Below are 13,785 nucleotides of genomic sequence, written 5' to 3'. Positions count from 1 at the left end.
ATTCTAATCTAGCCCAGGGTTTCTCAACAGCCCTACTTTAACATTTGGAGCTAGATATGGGGGCATCCTGTGCACTGTAGGGTGCTTAGCAGCATCCCCAGCCTCTGCCCACTAGATGCCAGTAGCACCCCCCCACAGTTGTTGCAACCACAGATATTTCTGATCACATGTCTTGTGGGGATCAAAATCACGCCTAATTAAGAGCCACCAACCTAAACTGTTGACTATTAGTCTTACTGTGGTATTCTTCAGCCTGTTAGCTTTAGAAATGACACATCTGTTTCATTCTTTTTAAGGTTAAGTCTTTTGAGAAAGAAAGACAAACAGAGAAACGTGTGCTGGAGTCCGATCTGGTGGACCATGTTTTGCAGAAGCTGAGAACTAAAGTCAGTGATGAGAGGACTATCAGGTAACTTAGTAAACAGAAGCTCAGAAACTGCCTATATAGAATTTCTGTACATTTACTTTAAAAGTCAATTTAACCTTTGGGAAGCGAAGATAGGTTAGGATAACTTTTTATGAACCATTCTATTGCTTCTGAATAACTCAGCAGTTTAAGTGTATATCTTACTTTCAACATCTGTTCTAACACATCAGAGAACATTTTATCATTTTGAAAAGCCTAAGAAACCAAAATCTATCTGCTGTTATCTTATTTGGTCTGTTAGTGAATTTCAGTAGTGTTTTGAAAGAGCTAATATTCTGGGACAGTATTCCTAATAATGTTCTGGGAAAGGATTCTACATATTCATCATGGGAATGCAAATTGGTTCAACTCTCAGGATAAGAATTTAACAAAGTTAAAAGCCTTAAAAAAAAACGACCCAGCAATTCCACTTTAGGAACTGATAGTAAAATTATTCCATAGGGATATGTACAAAGATGCCTCTGGAAGCACTGTTTCTAATAGCAATTCTCATACCCTTAAAAATTATTTTGAGGATGACCCCAGCGAGCTTTGTTTATGTGGACTTTATCTATCAATAATTTTTGTGTTAGAAATGTAAACATTTTAAAAATACTTATTTTAAAATAACAGTAAAACATATCACATGCAAACCTAAATAATACTTTTAATGGAAAATAACTGTTGTCCAAAACAAAGTAAATTTAGTAAGAAAGAGGGGCATTGTTTCACGTTTGCAGACACTGTTAATGCATTGTTTTACATTTTTGTAATCGCTAATGCTTCAGTAAAAGAAACTATATTGTCTTAACTGTTTTTGCATTCAATCTGTTGTGATATCACACATTATATAATCTCTGGAAAATTCTAATACACAATCATGAGAGGATAAGAATAAAAAGGATAATTAATGTTTTAGGGTTATTGTGAAAATAGTTCTGACCTTGCAGATACCCTGTGAAAGTATTTCAGGGACCTCCAGAGATCCCTGGACCACACTTTGACAATCTCCCACTTACAATGTCACACTATTCATTAATAGAAGATTGTTTGAATTTTGGTTAAATACAGTGAAACACTGTGCCAGCCTTTTAAAATGATGATTCTAATAAAGCTGTTATTACAAGGAAGGATGTCCACAAATAAGATGTATGGTATGATCTCATTTTTGTTTCAACCAAGGTATATATATATATAGTCCATACAGAGAAAAATGTCTGTAATGATGGACCATATTTTCAATTATAATTATTTCTGGTTAGTGGAATTACGAGGGATCTTTAATTTTCTTTTTCTATATATTTGTAACTCATATTTTTGGCTATAATCAGAAAATATAGTACTCTACTTTTTTTTTGAACTTAGATCAGTGATTCTCAACCAGTAGCGATTTTCCTCTCCAGGGGACATTTGGCAATGTTTGCAGACATTTTTGGTTGTTACAACAGGAGGTACCACTAGTATCTGGCAGAGACCAGGGATGCTGTTAAACACCCTCTAGTGCACAGAACTGATCCCATCCCAACCCCCAAATTATCTGGCCCACCATGTCAGTGGTGCCAAGACTGAGAAATCTTGGCTTATATAAAATAAATGTCCTTGCTAGCTTCTCCCTCCCTGGCCCCTACCGGTGCCCCTCTGCACCTAGCTTGAATAAATTCACCATTAGGATTTTTTTAAGGGAATATGTTCTTGAAGTCACCAGGTATTACAATTAAGGATCCAAATCAAAGGCAGAGAAAACAAAAAATAGTCAACTAATAGTGACTATTAGTACAGACAAACATTAAGACACTTAAATGGCTAGATGGGCTTTAGTTTGAGCAGGGAAAGGTTTAAAGTTGTTCCTCCATGTGAATGATTATTCCCCTTTTTTCCCAAGATAGAGTGCCATTGTGTCTCTCAAAGGCTATAAATTAATTCAGTCTTTGAAAAAACATCCATTCACAGCTTTTGAAAGAATCTCATTTACTAAACATTCTCCTGTGGGTGATCTCCAGGGCTGCTGCCATAATGAAGGTGGGGCATTGCTTATGTTTCCTTGTATTATAAGGGGAGCAGAAAGAGCACCATTATATTTCATTGAAATTAGCTTTTTATGTTGAGCCAGAATTTCAAACCCAGCTGAATAAATGAGAATGTTAGAATGTTAATTTGAAATGACATCCTTTATCATTTTTATTTGCTCTTAACCAAAGCATAATTGAGTGCAAATTTTTTGGTTTTGTTATTCCTCCACTAATAACCAAAAGTTATTAAATATTTTTATACTTAATAGAAAAAAAGCCTCCAAGTATAGCTCACTATAAATCATCTGTGTTGCTTTTGTCTCATTGACTGTTTATTCTAATTGTTTTTGTTTGCTTGTTTTTAGAGAAGGTTCCGATAATCTTGCAGTACAAAGTCTGAAGGGGTCATTTTCTAATGCTTCAGGTATAATTACTAATTGTAATCTAAACATAACAATGCTTGTGTGCATTTGCTCTAAATACTTAGGACTGTGGCTAAGTCACCGCATCAGAAATATATTTTTCACTAGAATAGATTTACAAGGAGATCCTGCTGAATAGCATTGAGAACTATGTCTAGATACTCATGTTGCAACAGAAGAAAGGGTGGGGGAAAAACTGTAATTGCAATGTATACATGTAAGGATAACCTGACCCCCTTGCTGTACAGTGGGAAAATAAAAAAAAAAAAAGAAATATATATTTTTAAGTAACATATATACAATTAATTTTACCAAACTGAATTCATCCCTATGCTTTGAAACCCACATCTTAGAAAATGAAACCACTGGGAATTTGGCAACTCTTCCGATCCTGATATAGCTCTGTCTTCCTGTCTTATTTTTTACAAGTGGTTTAATCTCCCTTCAATTCAGTTTATTGTATAGATCAAATGTGGATAAATTTTCCCCATCCAGAAGATTGAAGACAAGTATTTTGAAATGCCTTATGGAAAGGCACTATATACGTTTGTTTTCAAGAAAGCCAAGAGGGAACAGTAGTGATAGTTACACCTTTAGTTTCACATCTGTCAACCTGATTGAAAATGTTCCCAATGAAGAACAGGAAGACATATTTGGCTTTAAAAGAATTGGGTCTTTTGGGTCCATTTCTGTTAGCACTGACTTCCTGTTACCATCAGATTTCAAATCTTTTGAGGAATTTAAATAAGTATTAGAGTCTGGGGCATATTAAGTTTGATTTCTTTTCCCTTAGGTTCATGAGGTTTGACTCATAATGCTTCCCCTATGCCTGTCACCTCCCACCTATGGAGAGAAGGCTGGTGATCTTGACAGAAGCTTCAAAACAGCTGAGGGTGATGGGTGGAGTTCTGGGCTTCTTAGCAAGTGAAGGCAGTTGCAGAGATAGAAAACAAGGCTCAGATAGAATCTAGTCCATAGAATCACCCTCCAGTGTTTTCTAATCATCGCTGTCATCTTTGTGGTGTGTTACAGAAAGTGAGACCACAGTGGGTTAAAGATCTGGCGTTGCCGTGAGCTGTGGTGTAGGTTGCAGACGCGGCTCGGTTCCTGCGTTGCTGTGGCTCTGGCGTAGGCTGGCTACAGCTCCGATTAGGCCACTAGCCTGGGAACTCCATATGCCGCAAGAGCGGCCCAATAAATGGCAAAAAGAAAAAAAACAAAAAAAAAAACAAAGTGAGACCATATAAGGCCATAAGTTCTAAAACTCTCTTTCAGGTTTGTTTGAAATCCATGGAGCAACAGTTGTTCCCATTGTGAGCGTGGTAGCCCCAGAGAAGCTGTCAGCCAGCACTAGGAGGCGATATGAAACCCAGGTACGTGGTCAGTTTCCTCAGCTTTCTAATGTGAGCTACAGAGGAAGAAAACAGGAAAGGGAAAGAAGAAGCAGTTTCCTGGAAATGTTTTTCTTCCCACTTCCTGGTGGCTTCTGAAAATTTCATCATCACAAAGCATCCCTGGTGCCAGGATTCTGCCCCGTTTGTCCTCCAAAGAGGCGTCAGTATACCCTGTAGGCACCTAAAAGCAGCTGTTGGTCAGAATTAGTGGATCTAAACAGAAACTTTCTGATCCGGCTCTAATTGCAGGTGGGGTTTGTTTTTGTTGTGAATAACAAGAGACATCTCTCAGAAAACTTGAGGCAGATTTCTCATTGCATACATGTTTCCGGTTTCCACCATTTACCTGAGTCTGTGCTAAGTGCCAGGTAAAACAGATTAAGATGTGATGTTGCCCCAGTCCTTGAAGAGTTTGCATCCTTAGAAGCATATGCATTATTGAGTTAGAGAATAGGAAGACATAAGTCATAGGATGCTGAATTAATGAGTGTTAGAGAGTGATATAGACATGAGAGAGAGACAGAGGTCAGCGTTTGCATGGGTGATCAAGAAAGACTACATGGAGGTGATCCCTGAAGGATTTAAACAGGCAGGGAGGAAAGAAGAGGGTATTTCAAATGGAAGGGAGGGCACAAAGGACAGTGCAGACAGGCTAATGAGCAGGGTTGTGACACTGGCCTCACTTGGGAAGAGGGTGTTAAAGAGATCAGTCATTATTTAGAAATGGGATTAGACTGAAATACAAAAGATCAGGTTACCTCATTATGTAAGCTTTCCTGGCTGGCTTCTCAGAATGTTGGGTGGAAACTCATTTTTCATTAACTTTCTAACATATTTCAGTTCTGTGTTCCCACTACTGTCACCTTCCTGTTTTTCTAAATTTAGCTTAGTACTAAAATCTCCCTGCTTCCACACGCACTATTTGACTGTATTGAGCATCTATTAGGTGTCATTTCAAAATTATAAATAAGCAGCTAGGTGGATTAGTTAACAAATGATCAAGATAGGCTATAAAATCTCATTTCCCCCAAGATCATAATAAGTTAGACAATCATCTTTCCGAATTGGATTAAAAACAAGTCCTTAGGTTATATATTTGGGATCCCTTCTAGGCTTTGGTTTGTCACCCATGACTGTTTCTTGGAATAAAAAATGAAATGGGGAGTTCCTGTCGTGGCGCAGTGGTTAACAAATCCGACTAGGAACCATGAGGTTGCGAGTTCGATCCTTGGCCTTGCTCAGTGGGTTAAGGATCCGGCATTGCCGTGAGCTGTGGTGTAGGGTGCAGATGCAGCTCGGATCCTACATTGCTGTGGCTCTGGCATAGGCTGGCAGCTACAGCTCTGATTCGACCCCTAGCCTGGGAACCTCCATATGCTGTGGGAGCGGCCCAAGAAATGGCAAAAAGAAAAAAAAAGAAATGGCAAGAAAGATGGTCACTTTAACAGATTCTGAATTCTGACACCTTTTCTTCTTGTCAGGTACAAACTCGACTTCAGACCTCCCTTGCCAACTTACATCAGAAAAGCAGTGAAATTGAAATTTTGGCTGTAAGTCACGTCCTTTAACAACAGTTTGAGGATGACTTTTGCTCTGCTATCAGAGTAGTTTCCTCAGAGGTCAGGGCTCTTTTGCTCAGCTTCAGCAACAACGGGATGCAAGCCTGTTACCACTGCTGTGAACCACGTGTAGTCTAAATCTGTAAAGAAGTGGGGAGAAAATGGGAGGTTTTTTGTTATTCCTACTTTCTTCCCCTGAAAGGTGGTGGGGGTGGGTAGTGAAAACGAAAATCATCATTTTCCTAAATGTTTCAGATAACAGTGTCAAACCTTCCAATGGAATGTGAGGAGACTGGGCATATTAGCTTACCAGGGCTGAGGTCTCATCTCTTAACCAGGGCCCAAAAGTAGCAAGGCAGCATCCCATTCACGTTGCTCCATCCAGAGTGACACCACAGTCTCAAGTCCATATGTGCTGCTAGGCTCCCTGACATGATGTACATTTTTGTGTATAACAGGTGGATCTACCCAAGGAAACAATCTTACAGTTTTTATCATTAGAGGTAAGCAAGACAAACTCCTCTACATGATGGCCTTTAAAAATCCCAAAGCTCTGCTGTCAATTTGTCTAAAGAAAATTGAAAATGTCATTTTCTTAGTGATAGTAGGTGTTTTTCTGGCAGTTCCAGGAATTTAGTAATAGTGTTCCTTTTATGTGATATATATATAACCAAATCAGATTTTGAGGGAATCATACTTTTCTAGTGATTTTCTTTTAAATCTCAGAGATGGATTCCGTCGTGGCAGTGGTTAAAATCGACTAGACATGAGTTGCGGTTCGGTCCTCTTCTCAGGGTAACGATCCAGCTTGCATGAGCTGTGTGTAGCTGCAGACGCGGCTCGGATCCCGTTGCTGTGGTCTGGAGTAGGGTGGTACAGCTCGATTCAACTAGCTGGAACTCATATGCCAGAGCGCCAAGAAATAGCAACAAAAAAAAAAAAAAAAAAAAAAAAAAAAAAAAAAAAAAAAAAAAAAAAAAAATCTCAGAGATGATTTTATTGTGTGTTAGGCTCTGGAAGGTCTTGTTCTAAGCATTTTACAAATATTAACTCATTTAATCATAACAACCCCAAGGGATACATATTATTACCTTTTTTACAGGTCTCCATTTTACAGATAAATGGAATCATTTTACATTTTGTGGAGAACAGAAGCAGAGAAGTTAAGTATCTTATTCAAAGTCACCCAACTAGGAAGCTGCAGAGCAAGGATTTCTTAACCACTATATTATTCTGCTTCAAACAAACTGTTCTAACCAGGGAAGCTCATTTGCAGAACTAGAACTACATGGAGATCTTTTTGTAAAAATTAAATTAATTTAGGTCCTTTATGCTTTTTTTTTTTTTTTACAGGTATACCCTTATTATCAGATAGCCTAATTGAACTTTTAAAAATCTTTATACTTACCTTTGCTATAAGAAAGTTTATAACCTAGAGGTGATTTTTACATGTCATACCAAAAAATACTTTCGTCTATCCAGAATGTGTAGTCACAGATTACATTAGATGAAAGACGAATTTTGCCCCAGAACTAACATTAAACACTACCATTTTCTGGGTCTTTTTAAAGTCATACTCTGTTTATATAAAATACTGGCCATATTCCCTGAGCTATATAATATACCCTTGTAGCTTCTTTTATAAGCTTACTCTCAGAGTTCCTGTTTGTGGCTCAGCAGATTAGGGACCCGACATCATTTTCTCTGTGAGAATGTGGGTTCGATCCCTGGCTTCATTCAGTGAGTTAAGGATCCACTGTTTCTACAAGCTGCAGCTCCAATTTGACCCTTGACCTGCGAACGTCCATATACTGCAGGTGCGGCTGTAAAAATTATTTAAAAAAAAAAAAAAAGGCTAACTCTCCGCCTTCCCTTTCCCCATTGGTATTCTCTTGTCTGGTAAATAAGCACATAGCACTGTACTAGCAGTTTACTGCTTTATAAGCCATTCATATTCACATCAGAGGTGGTATCTCCATTTCACATGAAGTCAACAGTTGGCAGAAATAACTGGTACACAAGTCACAGTGGCACACTGCGGCTGCAGCATTGTCAATCAGGATCTAGTAAGGTGGTCTTGGAGAGAAACTCAATACTTCAAAGAACCCAAGCAGTCTCCCCACTGGTTCTCTCTCCCTGTAACTGATCTCTTCAGTATACTTAAAGGGGGAAATGGCATTGACATTTCATTAGTCACCCAGAAAAAGCCAGTTAATAAACCCTAGTACCAGTGATTAAGTCTTATCTATTTTTTCCTAGTGGGATGCTGATGAACAGGCATTTAACACAACTGTGAAGCAGCTGTTGTCACGCCTGCCAAAGCAAAGATACCTCAAATTAGTCTGTGATGAAATTTATAACATCAAAGTAGAAAAAAAGTAAGTTATTAACGCATTGCAGCTTTTGACATGGGAAAGATTCGAGGTTTGTTTTTTCCCCTGAGGGATTTTAAAGTATCAAATATTTTTATTGTCTTATTGAGGTTAGATGGCTAATAAGCTGCTATGTTAGAACTGCAACTGGTAACCAGTAATACTCCTCAGGACTGTGAATCACAGCCATGACCTTGTCAATAACAAACACAGTGGTCCCAGTAGCAACTATCCCAGTTATAGCTGTCATCACCCAGGTAAGTCCTAGAAACACTGAAATGAAAGAAAGCAGGTGTGACTGCTGTGCTTTATGTCCCCATACCAGAATGCCAGTTGTTCATGTGATCATCCACTTAAAAGGCAACAACAAAGCCTGTGAGGTGAATGATGGACTCCTTATGTAGACATTTATACTCTGGATGTTTGCCAGCCACAGCTCCTGTAAAACTTAAGTAATTTTTTTAGTGACTAGCCTTCCACCTTGTTTTTGATTATACAAAACTCCTATAGTTAAGTGTTCTAAAAATAATTTATCAACTCTATTCTCTACCCATTACACTCATCCTGTCTTTTCCCCTTTTTTGCAGGGTGTCTGTGCTATTCCTGTATAGCTACAGAGATGATTACTACAGAATCTTATTTTAATCCTAAAGAACAATCATTACATTGTTCAAATGGACAGGAGCTTATACTATAAAATGCTGTACATTCACTGTAATTTTAAATTAATATTCTAAGAAGCTGTCCTACAAAGTTGAGCTTTGTAAGTTTTTCATGTATATTATAAATTTATCTTTTTGAATATAATAAATGTTTTCATATATCTGCTGCTCTTTAATTGCCTTGGCACTAAAGATTTTGTGGAGCTAGAACACAAGAAAATAGCCTTGTTCTTCTCTTAGCCCTACTGTCTAAGCACATGAAAATGTCCAAAGTCAAGGGCATAAAGAAATCAAATATCATCATTAACCTGGGATCTTTATTCTTGATGATTTTGTCATAAACTAAGTTTTGTTAAGCAAACTCTCAATTGGCTATGAGAACTCATTCGAATTTGCTAAAGGAACTAAGAAAACAAAATTACACTAACGGTTGGGAAAAACACCCATGAAATAACACAGCTTTTTGTAAAATTGTCAGGTTTCAATTCCAATAACCCACAAGATAGGGCCTAAAGCCTATTTGTAATCCCACCATTCCAGAATGAGTAGCTATTGCCAGAAACTTTTTATGGAGTGGGAAAAGGAATAAAAGATAGTGATGATAAATACAGGTTTAATGGTACAGTGCTCTTCACAGGCTACAGAGACTCTAAACTATAATCCAGGAATAAACAAACATACAACACAGACCACTTAGCCAGATCTAAAATAAATTGGCTTCTAAAATAAACTACCCTGTAAACAATGCAGCCTTTCTTCCATCCAAAAGTGACCCTAATCTCACATGAAAACAGTTATTGTACGGGAATCAAAAACCCAGCTTTGTAGCCGAAAGTAAAAACCAAATGAAAAACAGCAACTCAGTGGTTAGTTGGTGAAGGCGGGAAATCTGATGCCCTTTACTGTGCTGCTTTGCTCTTCTTACTCTTGCTCTTTTTGTCCCTCTTCTTCAACCCATCCATGTTAGCTCTCAACAGGTTCGAATAAGCCTAAAAGACACAGAGCATGACCTCAGTTGGGAAGGTGGAACATGACTTGGAGCAGCTGTCCTACTTCCACAGTGGATTTAGGGTAGCCAAAAATCAGAAAGCCTATCTGATAAAGCATGTAATACCATGGGACACTTGACTCCCAAGGAAAATGGTATCACCCTCACATTATAGCAGCTTCTGCAACACTGACCCACAGTGAGCTGCACAATTTTACTTTTTTCCACAAAAATGGAAAACTCTAGGCAACTTCAGCTATACTGTAAGTAGAGCATATCTGAAGCATAAGACATCAAATTTAGCTATAAAAAAATAGTATCAGTACTGAAAGTAAAATCCATAGCCTGGCAGCTTTCAACTATGAACTACTGGTAAAACATCATAGGAGAGCAGTGAACCTAAACAGCAATCTTAACCCAGTGCTAAATATTATGCTGACTCTTGCCCTGAGAAGGGGGACTTAGAGAACAGCCGAAACTCACCATCTGAAACTTATTCACTTCTTTGGAGCTCACCTGGAAAAGAAGGGGGAAAGGTCACCCTTGTCATCCATCCATACACCCTTGTCATCTGCCTCACCCAACAGCAACTCAAACGCCTCATGAAGACAACATCCTAATCTTTTAAAGTATTTCTTCTCAATCTTAGGAGTGATAATACACTAAAAGCTATTTTTCTACTCCACTTTCCGCTGCCTAAAGAACAAGCAAAGTAGCCCTGTACTTTTTTCCCCATGAGAATTGTACCAAGATGGGAACGAGGCAGAAGTGGGCTCCTTAGGAAACTGCTTCTCACCTCTGCTAAAATCTCTTACACAGATGACACTGACTTTCTCACCCTGGGAAAGATGTCTCTGAGAGATATCAAAGGACTTGGTACTAACCTTTTGTGCATTTAAAATACTCCCTCCCCATCTTATTTTAAACCTGCTTTCCATTCATTCAGGCTCATTTAAGTAAAATGCAAGCTACTGCCAGAAAAATTCTACCTCAGAAGAGTCCTTAGTTTTCTATACTTCATGATACCCAATTTTATTTTCAAAAGCCACATACGATGGCTTTTCATAAAAGTCTTCTCAAGAAAACTGATAAAGAGGGACTTAACAACTAATTATGGCCTAAACTCTCACAAATATCCTACGTCAATGTGACCAGAGGGCAGTGTGGTTCAGTGCCAGCAGAATAAAGAGTATTCATTTGGAATCCAAGGAGTCTCTTGCTTTGCTATATATTCAACCTCCACCCTGAAAGGTAACATGAGGACTCTTGACTAAGTTATATGCTCTCAGAACTCCCTGGTGGCTTGGCGGGTTAAGGAACAGGCATTGTCACTGCTGTGGCTCTGGTTGCCACTGTGGCAGAGGTTCGATCCCTGATCAGGAAATTTCTGTGGGTGTGACCAAAAACAAATAAATAAATTATAGGCTCTCAAATATGAAACCTAACATAATACATGTTTGGTACCTGAACCACAACAATAAGGGAATAATCAGCTTAAAAGTAAAAGCATCATTTGGGGAGCTCCCATTGAGGCACAGTGGAAACGAATCTGACTAGGAACCATAAGGTTGCGTGTTCGATCCCTGGCCTCACTCAGTGGGTTGGGTTAAGGATCCAGTGTTGCCGTGAGCTGTGATGTAGGTCACAGACATGGCTCAGATCTGGTGTTGCTGTGGCTGTGGCAGTAGGCCAGCTGCTACAGCTCCAATTCGACCCCTAGCCTGGGAACCTCCATATGCCACGGGTGTGGCCCTAAAAAGCAAAAAAAAGCATCATTTGGTACCAAGAAACTGTTCATTGAAGGCAGGAACAGTACAGGAACAAGGAATCAAATATGTCAACTGCTCCTTACATTGATACTATAAGGACCAATACGCTAATTTTACTCTGACAAGCGTTTGACTTTTACTTTCTTCATTTTAATTTTGCTCTTGAGTTTTCTACTACTAAGGTAATAAAAGAAGACCCTGATTCCAAAACAGGTGGGGAGCTACAAACTAGGCTTTATTTAATAGTTTAAAACAAAAAACAACAAAAAACCTGGTTCTGATAACCCTAACTTAAGTTCAAGTCTTTAACCTACAAAATCAGGAGTGTTAGGAATCCAACTCACCACAGTGCTGATCTTCTTTTTCCCATCAGTAGCTCTTAATAGACACTTGTTGTCCGCGGGCTCAAATCCCTCCACAGAACCTTTCCTTGGAATGGGTTTAGTTCGACCATCATCTGCGTGAAAAATGTATCCTGGTAAACACAGCCACAACGTTGTTAACAGACAAAAAGCTAATAAGTAGGGAAGGGATACAAAAGATAACCTAATCCCCCTCCAGTGATCTAGTCCTGTTAACTACGTATCTGCCATCACTCTCGGCATTGCTACCTTGAGAATCTATGTGCTACTTCCACGATGGGAACACTGTAATATCAAAGCAGATTAAATCTCACTAACTGTAGAGGAGTTTTGGGATCCTTGACAAAAAGGCCTGAAATGCTTGGACTCACTGGGACAGCCTCACTCAGGTGACTAAGTGCTGGGGACCGCATCAGCCACAATCCCTAATACTCCGGCCCGTCAGCTCTGGATGTGCCCAGCACAAGGTTGGGGGGAAGGCAGGGATGCACGGCAGACAGATTCCGTCTGTGGCTCCCAGTAATTGGGCCCCCGGACCAGGGAAACGCTCGGCCTTCTAGCTCCTTCCCGGCCTTGCTCCGTCCATAGCTTCTTACATTTCTTCAGGGTGATGAAGACGCTGCCCGACAACCGGCACTTCTGGAAGAGCCTCGTCAGCTCCGTCAGGAACTGGAACACAACAAGCCCGGCCCCGTTAGGCCCAAACCCCCTTCTCGCATGGCCAAGTCCCAGAACCTCCCACCAACGGAAACAGGTCCCAAGTAAGCCCCGAACCGCATCGGCCCCTCGGCCCCTAGACCAGCCAGCTCTCGCCATACCTGCTCACTCTCCAGTAGCACCATACCGGCACTGCGGGCTCCGCTCAGTCAGCACAAGCCCCAAGCAGTCGGAACCGGAAGTTCCACCCTGGCTGGGCGGGACTTCCGCTATTTTTCTGCTCTCTTCTACCCAATCCCTGCTTCCACCTTTTCCCCGCCTCACCCACCCCGCGCCTGCGCTCTGAGACGCCCCCGCTTGTCCTTTGGAAGCTCGCGGGCTGTGCGGGATTTCACACAAGCAGTGGGAGGGAGAGCGAGGGCGTGGGAAAGGTTCGAGGGAAACCTAGTTGTGTACGTTCAACTGTATGTTGGTCGAGTTTACCTGACAATTTGATGCTTCAATTTCCTCACCTTATAATAGTAACCACCTTTTAGTTGGTTGTGAAGAGTAAATGAACTCCTATTAAATCCCTCCAACAGTGCCTGAGGCATAGAATGTTTGCACCGTTAGCTGTTTCATTAGAATAAATTCCTTGGCGGTCCACTGAACTCTCCTTCTCTGACCAGGCTGGGCGGCCCCAGCTCTAGCAAGACTGCTACCATCCCGGGGTTCTTGTAAGGGCAGGTCCAGGGGTGGAGGTTGGGCCAGAGGAGTAGCTTTGGTGGTGGTGTGCAGAGGGCATGCCTAATACTTTGCTTTTGTGCTTTTTTGGGCGAGGGATGTCTTTTTGTCTTTTTAGGGCCGCACCCGAGGCATGTGGAGGTTCCCAGGCTAGGAGTCTAATCGGAGCTACACTACAGCCACAGTAACTTGGGAGCCGAGCTCCTCTGTGACCTACACCACAGCTCATGCCAACGCCAGATCTTCAACCCACTGAGCAAGGCCAGGGATCGAACCCTTATCCTCATGGATCCTAGTTGGGTTCATTAACCACTGAGCTACGGGGGGAACTCCCGCTTTTGCTTCCAACACCCTGCTTTTGCTTTTAGCTCTTCAGAAGTGGCAGTTGGGTTTTTAGACTTTTCGTATCTTCCTGCCCATAATTTGCCCCAAACGGCCGATATTTTTAGTGCCTTATAGTTT

The 13,785-nt window shown here is 40.5% G+C and overlaps 2 protein-coding genes across 12 annotated transcripts in view; one reads left to right on the top strand and one right to left on the bottom strand.

The window, feature by feature from the left end:
• EIF2AK4 (eukaryotic translation initiation factor 2 alpha kinase 4) overlaps positions 1 to 9,645 on the top strand; it is a 110,423-nt gene extending 100,778 nt beyond the window's left edge. For 6 of the 11 annotated variants that reach the window (XR_002345549.1, XR_002345551.1, XR_002345542.1 and 3 more), the window contains 7 exons: positions 297 to 409; positions 2,781 to 2,839; positions 4,113 to 4,210; positions 5,713 to 5,781; positions 6,249 to 6,293; positions 6,893 to 8,168; positions 8,750 to 9,645. Coding sequence is in view for 3 of the 11 variants with exons in the window: in XM_021097878.1 (XP_020953537.1) it covers positions 297 to 409; positions 2,781 to 2,839; positions 4,113 to 4,210; positions 5,713 to 5,781; positions 6,249 to 6,293; positions 8,050 to 8,168; positions 8,750 to 8,807 (561 nt within the window). In the remaining 8 variants the exon portion in view is untranslated. The remainder of the gene's footprint in view (positions 1 to 296; positions 410 to 2,780; positions 2,840 to 4,112; positions 4,211 to 5,712; positions 5,782 to 6,248; positions 6,294 to 6,892; positions 8,169 to 8,749) is intronic. The other 5 variants (XM_021097878.1, XM_021097886.1, XM_021097873.1 and 2 more) reach the window with 3 other exon arrangements.
• On the bottom strand, positions 6,770 to 12,902 carry SRP14 (signal recognition particle 14). Its single transcript, XM_003121602.6, has 5 exons — positions 12,762 to 12,902; positions 12,540 to 12,612; positions 11,926 to 12,038; positions 10,296 to 10,328; positions 6,770 to 9,813 (listed from the first exon to the last, which is right to left on the bottom strand). Exons 1-5 carry the CDS (start codon positions 12,783 to 12,785, stop codon positions 9,724 to 9,726), a joined length of 333 nt encoding a protein of 110 aa, XP_003121650.1. The 5' UTR covers positions 12,786 to 12,902; the 3' UTR covers positions 6,770 to 9,723.

Source organism: Sus scrofa, chromosome 1 (assembly GCF_000003025.6).
Source record: "Sus scrofa isolate TJ Tabasco breed Duroc chromosome 1, Sscrofa11.1, whole genome shotgun sequence".
NCBI classification, from domain to species: Eukaryota; Metazoa; Chordata; class Mammalia; order Artiodactyla; family Suidae; genus Sus; species Sus scrofa.
The sequence above is the reverse complement of the archived record's forward strand: the minus strand, read 5'-3'. Positions and strand labels throughout refer to the sequence as shown.